The sequence below is a fragment of the Gigantopelta aegis genome, chromosome 2 (genome assembly GCF_016097555.1).
Source record: "Gigantopelta aegis isolate Gae_Host chromosome 2, Gae_host_genome, whole genome shotgun sequence".
Classification (NCBI taxonomy): domain Eukaryota; kingdom Metazoa; phylum Mollusca; class Gastropoda; order Neomphalida; family Peltospiridae; genus Gigantopelta; species Gigantopelta aegis.
The window spans coordinates 42608002-42626967 of record NC_054700.1 but is presented as its reverse complement, the minus strand read 5'-3'; the positions used below and the strand labels follow the sequence as shown (position 1 = coordinate 42626967).

General features: G+C 37.9%; 1 protein-coding gene across 1 annotated transcript; it reads left to right on the top strand.

Annotated features, from left to right (window-relative positions):
* Positions 1-3138: 3138 nt before the first annotated feature.
* Positions 3139-18173, top strand: LOC121378385 (Krueppel-like factor 9). Its single transcript, XM_041506533.1, has 3 exons — positions 3139-3888; positions 14182-14271; positions 17617-18173. Exons 1-3 carry the CDS (start codon positions 3381-3383, stop codon positions 17796-17798), a joined length of 780 nt encoding a protein of 259 aa, XP_041362467.1. The 5' UTR covers positions 3139-3380; the 3' UTR covers positions 17799-18173.
* The last annotated feature ends 793 nt before the right edge of the window (positions 18174-18966 follow it).

Genomic DNA, 18966 nt, shown 5'->3' with positions numbered 1-18966 from the left:
TGTTTGTTAAGGCCAGTGCTCCACAACTGGTGTAACAAAGGCTGTGGTATGTACTATCCTGTCTGTGGGATGGTGCATATAAAAGATCACCTGTTGCTAATCAAAAGGAGTAGCCCATGAAGTGGTTTCAGGTTTCCTCTCAATATTTGTGTGGTCCTTGACGATCAAGGGTTTCTGCCAGAGGGTAAAATGGGTATGGGGCCATACCCAGATTTTTTTGCATTTACTTTTTTTAAAGCTAACCTTTTAACAAAATTAATTACTCTTGTCATTAATGTATGATTTTCTTAAACCTAACCATAAACTTGGGGGGGGGGGGGGGGTTCCAAGACAAAAAGGGCACCATAACATGAAAAGGCACTATTGAAAAATTACACACGGTTCACATGGACCATAATATAATAGTGCTACAACGGACGCTGGCAGACGTATTCTACAGTGTTCTATACATTGACAGAATAAATAAATTTGTAAAAAACCTAAAAATCCTAAATAAAAGGGCACTTCTCAAATTTTAGGGGGAGGGGGGGGTCCAAGGTGTCCGGAACCCCCCCCCCCCCTCAAATGCGTTATGTAATTGTTCAACGGACCCAAATAAAACGTAAACAAAATCAAACTGAATTATCAAAAGATATTTTTATGATTAAATAGCTAATAATCGGTAATGATGCAACTACAGTAGTAGCACCCCAAATATTGTGGGGAAACTGGCACCAATGTTGTCATTCAATGGGAAGTGGACGTAATGGACATTGACATTTATCTATACCAGATGTGTACTGGCAAGCCTAATATCTAGCAGCATCTTGGAATTATCTCTTTGGCCTGGGCACAAGATTTATTTGGCTCGGGAGCAGGTCAAAACGTGCCAAAACCAAAACGTACCCAACCAAAATGTACCCAATTTTGTTCAAAAGTTTGGGTAAGTTTTGGTTTTGTGTCCATTTGTCTCACGGTCTCCATTTAACTTGACTCAATTTTGTTCACTCATATGGTTACCATAATAAACAATAATGTGGACCCGGTCTCGACAATGCATCCTCATTAACTATATTTGATGTATCTGCACAGTTTATTTTGCGTTTTAAAATGTATCTAATATGCAGGGTTTTTTTTTTTTAAGACAACCGGCAAGAGTGTTAATTAATGCAGTGTTGGCAATATTGGTCGTAATGTCATTTTAAGTAAGTATCTTCTTTTTGTGCCATCCAGAACAGTTTATTGCAAACAATTTTAAATCTAAAACTATGATTGAAACTGATCAATGATACCATTTAATGGCCCACGTGCATTAGAGGCAACGGGCATGGGCTGCATGGAAGAAAAACAAACGTACATACAGCTACAACAGATCGACATACTTGTCAGAAATAGTATGAAAGGATCAACACAATTGGGAATAAAATATTAAAAGCTTTAAACAAAACAAAATGTCCGTTAATATGAGGGGGAAATGTATTCATTGAAAGATTGTTATCGGACTAAGTTTATACTCGTTATGATGGTTTGTTGATGGTTAAAGTTAGTTTTTTGTCTTAAAAAAAAGAAAAAAAAGTTTTATTTAACAACGCACTCAACACATTTTATTTACGGTTATATGGCATCAGATATATGGTTAAGGACCACACAGATTTTGATAGGAAACCCGCAGTCGCCACTACATGGGCTACTCTTCCGATTAGCAGCAAGGGATCTTTTATTTGCGCTTCCCACAGGCAGGATAGCACAAACCATGGCCTTTGTTGAACCAGTTATGGATCACTGGTCGGTGCAAGTGGTTTACACCTACCCATTGAGCCTTGCTGAGCCCTCACTCAGGGTTTGCAGTCGGTATCTGGATTAAAAATCCCATGCCTCGACTGGCATCCGAACCCAGTACCTACTAGCCTGTAGACCGATGGCCTACCACGACGCCACCGAGACCGGGTTTTTTCTGTCTTAACGACACGACTAAAGCATATTGATTTATTAATCATCGGCTATTGGATGTCAAACAATTGATAATGTTAACATAGTCATAGAGAGGAAACCCGCTAAATATTTCCGTTGGTAGCAAGGTATCTTTTATATGCGCCATCCCACAGACATACCACAGCCTTTGATATACCTGTTATGGTGCACTGGCTGGAACTAGAAATAGCCTAATGGGCCAACCGACGGGGATCGATCTTAGACCGACTGCGCGCCAGGCGAGCGTTTAATATAGTCCCGCCCCGGTTTGTCGATGGAGCAGACTTTCTTAATGGGGTTTTCTGGGATACCATTCGAACATTTTAAAAAATATAGTTCCTGGGGATGGATAAAATAACATTAAACATGCATGTCATCAATACAGGATCGCCTAGAGCCAAATCGGTAGGCTATTATTTTTAAATGGGATTATAAGCCTGTAGCAATCGGGCGGGGGGGGGGGGCGGACGGTACCTAGCTGTGTCCCCACTCCCACGATTTGAGGACGAAAATCCTACAGGTGGGTTTTTTGGTGCTATTCCATTATATCTGGTTTGTGCCCTCCACTAGAGACAGTCCTCCCTCCCTTGAAGCTTGACCCTCTTTAGTTGTGTAGGGTTTTTTTGTTTTTTTTCTTTCTTTGGTTAACCACACCACTAAAGCACATTGATTTATTAATCATCGGCTATTGGATATCAAACATTTCGTACTTGTGACATAATTAATATAATTCTTAGAGAGGAAACCCGCTACATTTTCCATTAGTAACAAGGAATCTTTTTATAAGCATATCATTAGATCAGTCACAACATTGGGGGGAAAAAATCCTTAATTTTGACTGCCTTGTATACTTTGAGATACGATTTTGAGTTTTAATGGATTTGATTTACTAAAATACATCATGCATTATGAATCTGTCATTTGTTTATACTATTAACACCCGCCTTATATTATGTTATCAAATATACAATGACGTACAGTTAAACCATATATTTACTGTTTCACATTGTAGATTTCAAGCACGTGCTAATAGCAATACTATTTTTAACTGATTACACTCATATTTTCGCGGGTATCTGAAGGATTGACCAATCGTTCTAAAGAGTAAACGATTTGCGTCACTTCCGTAAAAAGAAAAGTTGGGCACGCCCACTGCACGCGGTTTAGATTGAGCGTTTGTGTTTTGTTTTTCACACTTCTATCTTTTACGTATCAACAGTTGAGAAGAGACGTTACACTAAGTTGAACGAAATATTTTCTTTATGACCACAGGCATGGTATGTCGATCTGTATTTGTTCTTTCGGGGATTTAAAGACAGAAATCGTTAGCTGCAGACGTGAATACCTAATCGTCAACAGCTTCGAAACAAAGAGGGCGTGAGTTCTTGACTACCAGCTGATTGAGTTTTGTTTGGTGTAGACAGTTCAGGATGACGTTACAGAACGGAGACATTCACGATTATGATACGAACTTGGCAGCAGAGTGTCTGGTTGCCATGTCAAATTCATATTTTAACGAAAACATTACACCTCCAACGTTAGCTGGATGCGAGGAGATTGTTGCAACGACCACCGAAATGCCTTCAAGTCAAGCAGATTCTTTGTTCACGTTGGCGAGAATTTTGACTGATCTCGGTAAATTTAAACAAGATCTCATTGACACTGACTATAGTAGTGATGAAATGTGTAAAAGCAACACTTCCTATCAACGTAGTAATTTTAACAATTGTGAAAATATTATTTCTCGCCGAAAACGCAGTCATCGCAACAAACCAAAATCAACCACGCCCACTTTTGATATGGACGGGCAAAAAGTCGGTAAAAACGAAAAACTGATTCGTGGATCAGACAAAAAACTCCACAGATGTCACTTTAAAAACTGCGAGAAAGTGTACGGCAAAAGTTCTCATCTTAAAGCGCATCTCAGAACTCATACAGGTAGGTTTTATGAAACGGTTGCTACTCGTACGACGATTTCCCGCCATTGTTTGCATATCATATGTTTCAGCTGTTCAGGCACATGTTAAGTCACCTTGAGGGTAACGCCTTTGTTAAAATTTGACAACATCACGTAATCGGTTTGGAAAATGTTATTACTTCTTAACCGAGAACATATGTATTTTTTCTGCTTTAAATAACATCAGTCCCAATATTTAACTTTAAAAAAACAAGGTCTCCGCCCTACATTTGTTACTAGATCGGTTCTACAAATAACCGGTCTAAAAATAGACTGAGTGCACTATATGCTAGTCTTACCTCATTCACTGGTGTAAATTCCATGTTTATCTATTTTGATTACATATGCAAATGTAATGGGACTGTTCCATTACATGTAATGTATATTATTTTTACTACTATTTTATTGTTATAGCATTGTATGTCTATTTAATTTATTAAAATGTCACTAAGATGTGGAAAGATCATAATTATGTACTTTACAAAATTTCTTGGGTTAATGTTTGAGGACACAGAAATACAAGATATGTTAAATATTGCATGGAAAAATATCCGCCCGGTCCCCCCTTCCCCTAAACCTAACCCTAACCTTAACTCCAACCCTAACCCCAACCCTAGCCCTAACCCCAGCCATAACCCCAACCCTAACCCTAACCCTAACCTTAACCCTAACCCTAACCCTCAACCCTAACTAAAAATAATAATGGAGGGGACCGGGCGGATATTATACCTATTGCATTAGATTATATCTTGCCCTTTTATATCTCATTATACTATAATAATTCAAAATCCCTAAGAATGGGTTGTGTGAGAGAGAGAATGATAGAAAATGAATGAATGGATGTTTAACAACACCCCTGCACAAAACCCTATTGGGTGTCAAAAACATTAAGTACTTGAATGTGAAAAAAGTATTCAATAAAAAAATATTTTGCTGGTAATCATCTCTCAAAGGTAGGACTTTCCTTTGGCACTCTCACGTATAAAGAACATTATAAATAGTAAATATTTATAATAAGAGTTAGGGTTAGTGACAGTGCCAATTAAAGTCCTTCCTTTTCCTAGGGCAGAAATCCCCATTGGGCTGTTTTTCGCTCCAGCCTGTGCATCACAACTGGTATATTAAAGGTCGTGGTATGTGCTATATTGTCTGTGAGATGATGCATATGAAAGATCCCTTGCTACTAATAGACAAATGTTGCTGGTTTTCTTTCTGAGATTATAGGTCAAAATTACACAAAAAATTTGACATCCAGTGGTCGATGCTTAATAAATTAATGTGCTCTAGTTGTGTCATTAAACAAAATAAAGATTGATATTTATCTGTACCAGTCATAGTGCATTGGCTGGAATGGGAATAATCCAAGTGTCTCACTGCTGTGGATTGATCCTGCATTCCAATATATCCCAGACAGAAGCTTATTCATACAGTCACATACTGGTCTAAAGTCGTCATGGTGACTGATCTACAACTACATACAGGAAAACCTGTATTTTGGTCACCTTGGCTGGTGAAAATTGTTAGAACGATAGTTTTGCCTCAAAATCGGACCCTGCAGTGGCGTAGGAAGGTGCCAAAAAGTGTGTGTGTGTTGGGGGGGCACGTTTATATTTACACACTTTTACACTATTATAAAGCAACTATAAAACAAAATATCTGAAAAGGGGGGGGCACATACCCCCTTGCCCTCACCCCACCCCCCCCCCCTCCTACGCCAGTGCTTTGTATACCGGAATTCCCACAAAACCAAATGTCCCTTTTTAAATATCAGTATAGCACAGAACCTCTCTAAACGGGATACTCGTTAAAACTGGACTTTTAATTCACTTGGTCCCATGGGAGCCTGGTTTAGAGGGGTTTCACTGTATATCATCATGCTGAGTTTAACAAACAAAATGGGTTACCTGAATTTGATTTGATTTAAAATTGTACATAGTAATAATAATTAAATTAAAAAAAAAATTAAATGTAAGTTTGATCTATAATAAAAAGCCATTAACAGGCTATTTTTTTCTATTTAAAAAAAAAAATCTTTGGCAACTACTAAAAACAAGAAGAATGTGCCTGGAACATATTGTTAGTATTGTGTTATCTGTCAAGAAAGGAAATGTCAGTATATTTTAATACATTTTATTTCTAAGTTCGTGTTCAACTAGCACCATTTCAGGAGAGTGGTCTTCAGCTCACCTTAGTCTTGCTCATTGCAAAGACTGGTAATATCTTGTAGATTGCTGTGCCAGTCTAAAATATGAAATAGTAATTGCTAATAAATGTTTTGAAATTAAATGTATATTTTTGAAGGCAGTTTGTAACCCAGTGGTAAAGCACTTGCCTGATGCATGTTCAGTCTAAGATTGATCCCCATCGGGCCAATTAGGCTATTTCTCATTCTGACCAGTGCTCCACAACTGATGCAACAAAAGCTATGGTATGTACTATCCTGTCTGGGATAGTGCATATAAACATAGCTTGTTGCTAATCACAAAGAGTAAGTCATAACACCATATAACAAATTAAAATGTGTTGAGTGTGTCATTACATAAAACATTTCTTCCTTCCTTCCTTTTTTCCCTTCATATACCATATAGGAGTGGGGCGTAGCCCAGTGGTAAAGCGCTCATCTGATGCGTGTCGGTCTAGGATTAATCTCCATCGGTGGACCCATTGGGCTATTTCTTGTTCCTAGGCATTGCTCCACAACTGATATATTAAATGTCTGTTTGTTGGATGGTACGTTTAAAAGATCCATTGTTGCTAATGTGAAAATGTAGTGGGTTTCTACTCTAAAGCTATATGTCAAAATTACCAACTTTTTTACATCCAATAGCCGATGATTAATAAATCAATGTGCTCTAGTGGTGTCATTAAACAAACCAAACCTTTAATTTTTCCTTCCTTCATATATCGTATGTTTATTATTCTAAGAGTACTATTCTCCTACTGTTCATCAGAGCATGTCCATCTGGGAGATCTTGTAGTGTTCAGTCAACCATGAAAGCACCTGAGCCCGCATGTACCTGTAATTTGTGATGATCTAGAGGCGTGGGGGGCGACGCGTGCCATCTGCCGTTAGTTTCGTCTTGATGCTCGTCTGATTGGTCGAGCTGTCTCCGCTATGCCTTACCTGCCAGTAGGACACCTGTATTCTAATGTAGGTTTTTCAAAACACCATTGTTTGCAGCCTGGTTCCCCTGTTTGATTTTAACCCATGTCATTTTCCTGAAACGATAACAAAGAAAAACATTCTTCTTTGTCGTCATCTGCTAGGAAAAAAGACTTGAGTATAGGTTTACCTGTAGTTGAGATTATTTGACAATCATGGTGGGTTAGATATAGTTTTAAGAGTTTTGTAGTCATTTGTTAGGGAAAAAACATCCATGGGTATAGGTGTACATGTTGTTTAGATTTAATTTAAAAATATAACAGCCAGGCTTGGTTATATATACTTTAAGACTGTGTTAGTAATTACCTTGAGTTTCAACGTTATGTTATATAGTTATATAAATTAGGTGGGGTAAGAAGGCTTTTAAATATGTTTTATTACCTTCACCTATATGGGTCCAGATAAAAAGTTATGTGTATACTCAGTTCATTTAAAAATACATTAAAATATATTTTTTTAGGTTCAGCTCTTCTCTTTAGGTAGGGTTGAGAGCCTAAACACATACAGTTGTTTTATTTAGGTCTAATAATTTTTAGAAATAAAGCGAAAAGGAAGCAGGCTTTGCAGCAAGTGGCTCAGTCTTTATAGACTTTTGCACACGGGAGTGATTTCGCCCTAGATCAGTTGGTGGAGTGTGTAGCTCAGTGGCAGAGTACTCATCTGAGCATATGCTCTTCAGTATTACAATGCACAATTTATGAAATGAAACCAGTCATTCACAATGTGATGATAAATATTCATTGATTCATTTATTCAAATTTATTTTATGCTCATAATCCAATTAAGGTTCAAACATGATATACTGGAATTTTGCTCAGCATACTTGTTATTTCCCCAGTGTTTCACAACAGGCATATCACAATCAAAGGTTGTGGTATGTGCTCTAGTTGTGTCATTAAACAAAACAAACTTTTAACTAATTAAGGTTCAAACACACTACTCTGGGCTTTCTCTCAAATACTGTAAATACGGAAATGTTAGCAAGCCAGTTTTTGTTTGCAAATTTAGTGAGGCCATACAAGACGCTAATATTTCATAATGCTAAATTTAAAGGAAATGTTTTATTTAACGACACACTCAACACATTTTATTTACGGTTATATGGCATCAGACATATGGTTAAGGACCACACAGATATTGAAAGAGGAAATCTGCTGTCGCCACTTCATGGGCTACTCTTTTCGATTAGCACTGAGGGATCTTTTATATGCGCCATCCCACAGACAGGGTAGTACATACCACGGCCATTGATATACCAGTCGTGGTGCACTGCCTGGAACGAGAAATAGCCCAATGGGCCCACCGATGGGGATTGATCCCACACCGTTTATGCATCGAGTGAGCGCTGTACCACTAGGCTACGTCCCACCCCCTAAATTTAAAGAGACATACAGCAAATAGTTCCTAAAGACAGTGATTAACAAAACACACATGACTTGATGAAACCAGAAGGATAGCAAACAACAATAGTTAGTTAGCCAGGGAACATTTTCTTTTCAAAATATTTCTAGTCAAGTGAATATTGATTAGCAACTATTGTTTAATATTTAAAAATTGTGTAGCAATCTCTAAAACTTGCGTAGCGAATCACATCGTAATACTGATCAAAATGTTCCCTCTTAGCAATGCACCTTACTGCAATTTTCTTGTAAATGTAAGCTGTCTGTATCCTGTAAATAATTGATCAAACATATTATTTCAGCAGATCTGACAACTTAAGCTTATTCTTTTCCAGTTTCTAATGTGATGACTGTGCTAAGTTTTATGTCGCTTATTGGGATATCGACAAATTTTAAGATGGCTAATATTTTATGATTGGACGAAGCACCCAGCACAGTCTTGGTTGTAAACATGTTGTCTTATCACTGTGTCATTGACGGCCAGTTGCTTTTATTTGTTTTCAGTTAAATATAAATGTTAGTTTAATACTATGTATCTTTGATAGGTCAACCAAAGGTCGTGACCCAGTAGATTTCTGCTACCACTACTTAAGGTTACTAGAACATGCATTTAAGCACAGCACAGGCTACAACATAGCAACCTAGACTCGTTACAAAAATCTGTATAGCTGACACAGACATATGTAACTTGTTTTCGTAGATTCTTTTCTTTACAATTCTCCTCCTAGGTGATAATTAGATGTAAAATAAAATACAGTCTTTTCGGAACAGGTTGGAATGTGTTTCTTTTTAACATATGCACACATGCGGCCCTTAGTGTATTTTAATGGGCAGAATACTTTTAAAATAAAGTCTGATGGGTCTTAGCTGTACTTGTTTTTTTGGGGTTTTTTGCTGTTACCTCAAGTGCTTATGGCTGGTATATTAAAAGAGGTGGTATGTGTTGTCCTGTCTGTTGTCAAGTACATGTACATATGAAATTATCTCTTGCTGCCATTTAAATGATCCTGTCAATGGGATGGTGCATATAAAAGATCTTTTGTTGCTAATCAAAAGTAGTAGCCCATGAAATGACGACAGCAGGTTTCCTCCCTCAATATCTGTGTGGTCCTTAACCATATGTCTGACACCATATAACTGTAAATACAATGTGTTGAGTGCGCCGTTAAATAAAATATTTCCTTCCTTCTATTTAGATGAAGAAACCTGTATGGTAGAAAGTTTTTTTAATAAATTACAATTTGATTGGTTGCTATATATTAAAGATGTATACCAGTTGCGGAATACTATGGTTGCTGTATATTCGAGACATATACCAGTTGTGGAATACTAGGGTTGCTGTATATTCGAGACATATACGAGATACGGAATACTAGGGTTGCTGTATATTCGAGACATATACCAGTTGCGGAATACTAGGGTTGCTGTATATTCGAGACATATACCAGTTGCGGAATACTAGGGTTGCTGTATATTCGAGACATATACCATTTGCGGAATACTAGGGTTGCTGTATATTCGAGACATATACCAGTTGCGGGATACTAGGGTTGCTGTATATTCGAGACATATACCAGTTGCGGAATACTAGGGTTGCTGTATATTCGAGACATATACCAGTTGGGGGATACTAGGGTTGCTGTATATTCGAGACATATACCAGTTGCGGGATACTAGGGTTGCAGTATATTCGAGACATATACCATTTGCGGAATACTAGGGTTGCTGTATATTCGAGACATATACCAGTTGCGGAATACTGGGTTGTTGTATATTCGAGACATATACCAGTTGCGGAATACTAGGGTTGCTGTATATTCGAGACATATACCAGTTGCGGAATACTGGGTTGTTGTATATTCGAGACATATACCAGTTGCGGAATACTAGGGCGGGATCTAACTACATCAGTAAAGCACTTACCTGAGATCCCTGGGTTATAGGATCGAATCTCCCTGGCTGACCCATTCTCTGGTTGTTTTTATTCGGTGTTCTTTTTACCATCCCAACCAGTGCTTCAAGACGGGTTTATCAATGGTCATGGTATGTGCTGTGCTGTCTGGGTAAATGCATATAAAGTATCTCTTGCTGCTAATAAAAACAAATTTAGCATGGTTTTCTCAAAGAATGTAAAAATCATCAAATGTTTAACATTCAAAAGCTGATGATTGATGTGCTGTAGTGGTGTCATTAAACGAAACATAGGACCACTTCTGGGGTGCTCTGTCACTGAGTGAGAAGACCGTATTTCAAAATTGTAGGTAGCCAGAAGTCGGTTCACATGCTTGTTACCTAGGTAACCGATTGTTCAGCTGCATGAATTATCTTTGCGTGACCTAATCGGTTTTCTCAGAATTGCTTTGAAATTACAGGGTAGATATCTTCAAAAGTTTGCAACATATAATTTCAGAATATGTAATGGTTCACTGCTAAATTATTGGCAGTTTGTATAAAGTTCAGGACTCAAACTTAATGGTGTTATGTCAAAGTTGCAATAATGGCGGTTCCCGCCAAAAATATTTGTTAAATTTTGCTTTGAAACATAAAGCTAATACCTTCAGCTATATGCCTATAAAAAATTACATGTGTACAACAAAATAATTCCATTTACTAGTGGGGGAAAAAAAGAGTATTTAAGAGGACAATCTTGAGAGTGTGTCACATACAATATCTAGTGATGTCACTGTTTTATGCTGTCACATGCAATAATTAGTGACATCACTGTTTTATGCTGTCACGTGTGCAATAATTAGTGACATCACTGTTTTATGCTGTCACGTGCAATAATTAGTGACATCACTGTTTTATGCCATCACGTGCAATAATTAGTGACATCACTGTTTTATGCCGCCACGTGCAATAATTAGTGACATCACTGTTTTATGCCGCCACGTGCAATAATTAGTGACATCACTGTTTTATGCTGTCACGTGCAATAATTAGTGACATCACTGTTTTATGCCGTCACATGCAATAATTAGTGACATCACTGTTTTATGCTGTCACATGCAGTAATTAGTGACATCACTGTTTTATACTGTCACATGAAATAACTAGTGACATCACTGTTTTATGCTGTCACATGCAATAACTAGTGACGTCACTGTTTTATGCTGTCACATTCAGCAAACAAGTTTTTCCCCAAATTCTTTGCAGACAACTAACAAAGAAACAAAAATGGCCACCATGCTATAGTTAGCCACAAATTATTTGGAAAATCCCTCTTGTCATCCAGTACAAGACTTTTAAAATTATTATTCCTGAGTTAATTATGGAAAGATTATGCAAATGAAAAACTAATAAAATATTGTAGTTTCAACTTTGACATGGCAAATTTATGAATTTGTTACTTACATCAATTTTTTGCCTACCGTCAGCAGTTTAAATCAATAATTTTAACACAGAAGTAAAAATAATATATTATGCCTTCAGCTGATGGCAATATTTATTTGTTGAAGGCAAAATACACACCTATATCAATTGTTACCCTACCTACAGGAATTTAAATCAATAATGTTTGCAATAAATAAACAAAGGTAAAAAGCTGATGGCAATAATATTTTTCCAGCGACAAAAAAGTCCATAACCTATGGCAATTCATATTGGTACTGCCGTTAAGTTCAAAGCCTGTAAATTGATTTGCATTTCCAGGCTGTCAAGTGTCTCTATTTTCCCCTACTTTTCCTGCTTTTCCCTATTTTTTCATTTGGCACCTACTTTTTCCTATTTCTTTAACAAACAGCCCTACTATCCCTACGTGGGTTTTTTTTTAATTTGAGACATGTATACAAAAAAAAAGAATATAATTATTGAAAATTGTTTAAGTATATTTTTATATTTTTTGAAATTATGATGGGTCTAGACTGGCTTCCTCTTGAAGAGACTTGAGATTGAAATGTCATGGTGATGTCTGTTTACTTTGCTGCCTGCTGATATCATTTTAGGTGGATGGCACCAGGGTGTGCATTTGGGATCTTTTTTTACTTGCCATTCGGGCAAGGGATGTCAGCACTTTTACTTTCCTGTGCAATTTTTGAGTCCCCCATATTTTATTTAAATAAAAAAAAATTAAAACCTGCCCCAGACACACTCACACTCCGGATATCATATATACATACCTGAAATAGACGTCCTGGTGTGTCATCCCTGTGGATGTGACAGATGCATATTCACTTTACCCATGTAAATTTAAATGATGTCAGAAATCTGCAGTTGCGAAATGTACGTACTGTTATGCAGTTGTCGCATACACTGAAACGGGTTCCCCAACCACACACAGCAAAGTGCACGATAACAAATTTTAAACATGTGTTATCACCTTTTTACCATTTTATTTTATGTCATACAAATAATTACAACACCACATATTCAACTGATCTAAACATTATTAATAGTTTCCACTGAATTCCGATCACCCAATCGAGCACTCTCGATGTAACTGCATTGTAAACAAAATCGGTCGAAATGTTCCAGATACTTTTTATTTTGATAGACTGGTTGGCCCCCAAATTTCTTCAGAAAACACATATTGGTATGGCTGCAGATTATACATATAGGAGAAACAGTCAGTTGAATTATTATCAAAACTAACTTTTGGGTTGTTATAAACATTACATTTTGGACATTCCGAAATAATACACTGTAACAAATGCACAAAATTTAGGTTGCCAGGCAGACAGATATGGTTGTAGACTTGCCCGATGTCATTTTCACTCGCCTGGGGTGACCATAAAATGCACACCCTGTGGCACTGATCATATTTGGTCTCAAGTTCTCTTCAAGATGTGTCAAGTCAGATTCTAGCAGTGAGTAACAGTGAAATAAGAAGACAAGTGATAAGTTTATTAAAAAAATCCCTACTTTTTTGGTAAACATTCACACTTTTCCCTACTTTCCGCCTACTTTTTTGTCTGCTAGAGCCCTATTTTTTTCCTACTTATTCATAAAGCACCACTTCACAGCTTGCATTTCGTATCATGGGAACACCCTACCTACCTGGCTTTAGTGGGCTTAGGTTCATATCAGCTTGCAGTCTATTAATTAACACCTATATCACATTTTCCTGACATGTATTGCTGGAAACATGGCCACATGGCATCTTACAACTTAGCATAACAACCAGTGGTGTGTTCCAAGGAGGGCGACACATTGGGAACAATTTGACTGGTGCCATTATCTTCCATTATATCACATTCATCTAATGTTAAGTGCAGGGTGAGATGTAGCCCGGTGATAAAGTGTTCACCTAATGTGCAGTCGGTCGTTAAGATCGATCCTCATCGGTGGCGTATTGGGTTACTTCTCGTTCCAGATAGTGCACCATGACTGGTATATCAAAGGCCGTGGTATGTGTTATCCTATCTGTGGGATGGTGTATATAAAAGATCCCTTGCCACAAATGGGAAAACATGTAGCGGGTTTCCTCTCTAAGACTATGTCAGATTACCAAATGTTTGACATCCAATATCCGATGATTAATAATAAATTAATGTGCTCTAGTGGAGTCATTAAACAAAACAAACTTTAACTAACGTTAGGTGCAAAACCCAGTGTAGTGAGTGACCACTATCTCTGACCCTGCTGAACATTGTTCATACATTGTTTTAACAAATTAAGTTTTCTGTCACTTTATTGTAAAATGGTTTGACTTGTATAGTAAATTATTATCATTCAGATTAATGTTAATATTAATTGTGTTAATTATGTTGCAGGTGAAAGACCGTTTCCTTGTACCTGGCCAGGCTGTGAGAAGCGGTTCGCTCGGTCAGATGAACTAGCAAGACACATCCGAACACACACAGGTAAATAACATGTTATAGTGAACACACAGGTAAAAGACATGTTATAATGAATACACACAGATAATTGATACTAAATGCATGACAAAAATTAAACATCAAATGTTGTAATGTTAGTGATGTTACATGTAATAAAAAAATATTCAAAAAGTTCTGGTTATTGGTATCTATGGGTTTTTTTTTTTTTTTTTTTTTAATTTCTGTTAAAAACATACACTGTCCAGGACAGTACTGGGATTCGAACCCACCACCTCTCAGTCTTATTCCTCCCCCTCCCCCTCCCCCTCCCCCTCCCCCTCCCCCTCCCCCCCCCCCCCCCCCCTCCCCCCTCCCCCCCCCCCATCATCAAGCCTATAACCATTTCAATGTGAAGGCCACCACACAGCTGTTGTTTGTTTGCCTACTGGTGTGTTGAGGAGTAGAGCAGAGCACACAGTGATATCAGTTTGTTTTGGGTGTTCCTCTCTTGAACTCTTACAGGAGTCACTTCAAAGTGGGCAGCAACAGAGCTGCCTGCATATAGACAGTACAGCACCCTCAGATACATTGCATACACACAGATTAGCATTTTAAAGAGAAGCACAACTTTCCTCCATCATCTGTACCAGTAGATAAAAATTAATTGCGAGATGTTGTGTAGGTGTTGCTTGTTAGGAACAACTCCCAAACCATAATGTATAATAATAATAGCAGCTTTTTATTTTAGATCAGTGATCCATAGAACATATTTAAACATCACATACAAAACTGATTACATAACATACAGTAGCTTGTGCCAGTGATTTACACATACAGATTTTATTTAAACATACAGATTTGACATACACATTTGTACACCGCAGATGGGCAAGTAGGTCGTTTGAGGTTGCTTCGATTCTGCTCTTCAGCGAATATGTTGTTGAGCAAAGTAAAGCACCAAAGCAATAGAACTGGGGCCCAAAACTTTTGTTTTGTTTAATGACACCACTAGAGCACATTGATTTATTAATCATTGGCTATTGGATGTCAAACATTTGGTAATTCTGACTTGTATTCTTCAATTTTTCGTTAGCAGCAAGAGATCTTTTTTTATGCACTTTTTCGTGGACAGGACAGCACATACATCAGACTTTAATAGGAGCTGGAGCCTAATTCACAAAGCTTTCTTAGGCTTTCTTAAACAAAATCCCTGCATAATTTCCTGTGTGTTGGTCGTTAGTAGTTAGTGATTAGTAAGAGAGAAGTTGATGAAGTATCCTTACACCTACCCATTGAATCATTGAAAACGTGCTCTGTATGGGTGCTGGTGTTGAGATGCGAACCCAGTACCTACCCATTGAATCATTGAAAACGTGCTCTGTATGGGTGCTGGTGTTGAGATGCGAACCCAGTACCTACCCACTGAATCATTGAAAACGTGCTCTGTATGGGTGCTGGTGTTGAGATGCGAACCCAGTACCTACCCATTGAATCATTGAAAACGTGCTCTGTATGGGTGCTGGTGTTGAGATGCGAACCCAGTACCTACCCATTGAATCATTGAAAACGTGCTCTGTATGGGTGCTGGTGTTGAGATGCGAACCCAGTACCTACCCATTGAATCATTGAAAACGTGCTCTGTATGGGTGCTGGTGTTGAGATGCGAACCCAGTACCTACCCATTGAATCATTGAAAACGTGCTCTGTATGGGTGCTGGTGTTGAGATGCGAACCCAGTACCTACCCATTGAATCATTGAAAACGTGCTCTGTATGGGTGCTGGTGTTGAGATGCGAACCCAGTACCTACCCATTGAATCATTGAAAACGTGCTCTGTATGGGTGCTGGTGTTGAGATGCGAACCCAGTACCTACCCATTGAATCATTGAAAACGTGCTCTGTATGGGTGCTGGTGTTGAGATGTGAACCCAGTACCTACCCATTGAATCATTGAAAACGTGCTCTGTATGGGTGCTGGTGTTGAGATGCGAACCCAGTACCTACCCATTGAATCATGGAAAACGTGCTCTGTATGGGTGCTGGTACCGGGATGCGAACCCAGTACCTACCAGCCACCCAGTACCTACCAGCCTCAACCCCTTAACCATTACACCACTGAGGATGGTAGAGAAAGGAGAGCGGTTGTCTTGTCATACATGTTACATCTCTCCATTAAGCCACCTGTTTGGCATGTGTCGCATGTGCTGACATTTCTTAATGCAGTCGTGTCTCAGAGTTTACAGGAAATTGCATGGCTGACATTTAAGAGTTGTTGATAGTGATGTTACACCCAGGACGTAATATGTGTGTATATATATAATGACATTGTTTTTTGGGTAAATTGAATGATGTTGAAATGGGATATATGTTTGGAGTATTTGCATGCATCATGGCACGTTTTCAAAAGTCGTCAGCTTCAGATGGATTTCCACAGTGTATAATTAATTTAATTATTGGTGATCTAGAATGGCTATTTCATCTTTTGTCTAGTACTCTTCTATTTTTGTGTGCATTTAGGCAAGGAATTATGTCCAGCTTATGGCACATTTAAAAAAAAAAAATCTTGCTTGTATACAGTAATTGCATCAAAGGTCTTGGTATGTGCTGTCCCATTTATGGGGAACTGCATGTAAAAGCTTCTTTGATCAAATTCTGTAGCATATGTGGTGTAGGAGGGTTTCATTTTACTCTCTAGATCAAGGTGTCCCTGCTCTTAAACCAATCCTTGTTGGTGGGCCCATTGGGCTATTTCTCATTCCAGCCAGTGCTCCACAACTGGTGTACAAAGCAAAGGCTGTGGTATGTACTATCCTGTCTGTGGGATGCTATATATAAAATATCACTTGCTGCTAATCGGAAAGAATAACCCATTGCAAGGTGGTCTTATTATCTGAGTGATACTTTAACCATATTACCAAATATAAAAATATTTTGAATGTGTTCCTTAAACCATTTCTTCTTGTTCATCAAGGGCAGGACGTAAAGTGGTAAAGTGCTCACCTGGTGCATGGTCAGTCTAGGATCGATCCCCTTAAGTGGGCCCAATGGGCTATTTCTCGTTCTAGCCATTGCACCATGACTAGTATATCAATGGCTGTGGTATGTGCCATCCTGTCTGTGGGATGGTGCATATAAAAGATCACTTGCCACTGATGGAAAAATGTAGTGGGTTTCTTCTCTAAGACTATAATATATGTTAAAATTACCAAAACGTTTGACATCTAATAGCTGATGATTAATAAATCAATGTGCTCTAGCTATTTTGTTAAACAAAACAAACAATTAACTTTCATTTTATGATTCTGGTGGAATCCCTTAAAAAAAAAATCCCCAATTTCAGTGTCTGTTTAACACTGTTTAACATTGTTTTATTTCTTTCATCTCTTCCAGGTGAGAAGAAGTTCCTGTGTCCTCTGTGTGACAAGCGGTTCATGCGCAGCGATCACCTCAACAAACACGCACGCCGCCACCCCGGGTTTCAGCCCGAGATGCTCAAGAAAGGAGCTCTGCCCAAAGTGGAGGCCACCAGCGACGGACTCTCGGACCAGTTCAGTCCAGAAGCTTCACCTTGAGTTGTCAAGTCCAGTCAATGTATGCTGAAAAATTTGCCCTGAGTTGAATGGACTTGGACCCAAATCAGATTAGTTCAGAATGTTTTCCATGCTGGGAAATTTACCCCGAGTTGAAAATACTTGGACATTTTCAAACCCAACAGATTAGTCCAGAATGTTTACCATGCTGGGAAATTTACCCCGAGTTGAAAGTACTTGGACGCTTTCAAACCTAACAGATTAGTCCACAATGTTTACCATGCTGGGAAATTTACCCCCGAGTTGAAAGTACTTGGACGCTTTCAAACCTAACAGATTAGTCCACAATGTTTACCATGCTGGGAAATTTACCCCCGAGTTGAAAGTACTTGGACGCTTTCAAACCCAACAGATTAGTCCACAATGTTTACTTTGTGTTGAAAATATTTAGAAATTGTGGAGCCCCAGTCAATTTATACCGGTACCTTTACCACGACTTGTACATATTTTGACATTATCGAATCACTGTCAGGTTATTCTGGAGTCTTTACCCATTGTTGGAAATACTTAGTTATTGAGCTCCAATCAGTTATGTCCAGAATGTTTACCCCGAGTTTAAAATACTTGGAAGTTCTGAAGTCTTAATCAGTTTATACTAGAATCGTTACCCTGATAAATCGTTATCTCATAAATTTCTCATTCTAGAAATTTCCCTGAGAATTTTATTTTATTTTATTTTTAACAGAATTCTGACTAAAGATCTAGTAAAACTTTCTTGGCAAGCATGAATCCCAGAATCTCCTCAACTACTTATTGGCATTTAATATTTTTTTTATTTTACAAGAGTTGTGTCCCTTTTGTCTTAGAGTTGTGTCCCTTACCCCATATTGACTTTTTAACCCAAATGCCAAAAATTAATGTTTGTGGTTCAAAGCGTAATTTATTTATTATTTATTATGCTTTTCTTTAAGTTGATGTTTGTTATGTATGATAACCTGTGTATTTTTGTGTTTGATTATGTACTAGAACATTAAATATACCTTGATTTACAACTAAAACTACCACATTAGCTAGATGTAAAACAAATGCATTGTACTAAATTCAGAATTTTTTCTTTTTTTTTCTTTGTAATTGGAAATCAGTTTTAAAATCTATCACCGGAACTCTAACAAATGAATATTCAAATACCAAATTGCTATTTGAATATTTT

Coding starts and splice junctions, on each gene's coding strand:
- LOC121378385 (XM_041506533.1), top strand. CDS start 3,381: ATGACGTTACAGAACGGAGACATTCACGATTATGATACGAACTTGGCA. Junction 3,889..14,181: donor GCATCTCAGAACTCATACAG/GTAGGTTTTATG, acceptor ATTATGTTGCAG/GTGAAAGACCGTTTCCTTGT. Junction 14,272..17,616: donor ACACATCCGAACACACACAG/GTAAATAACATG, acceptor CATCTCTTCCAG/GTGAGAAGAAGTTCCTGTGT.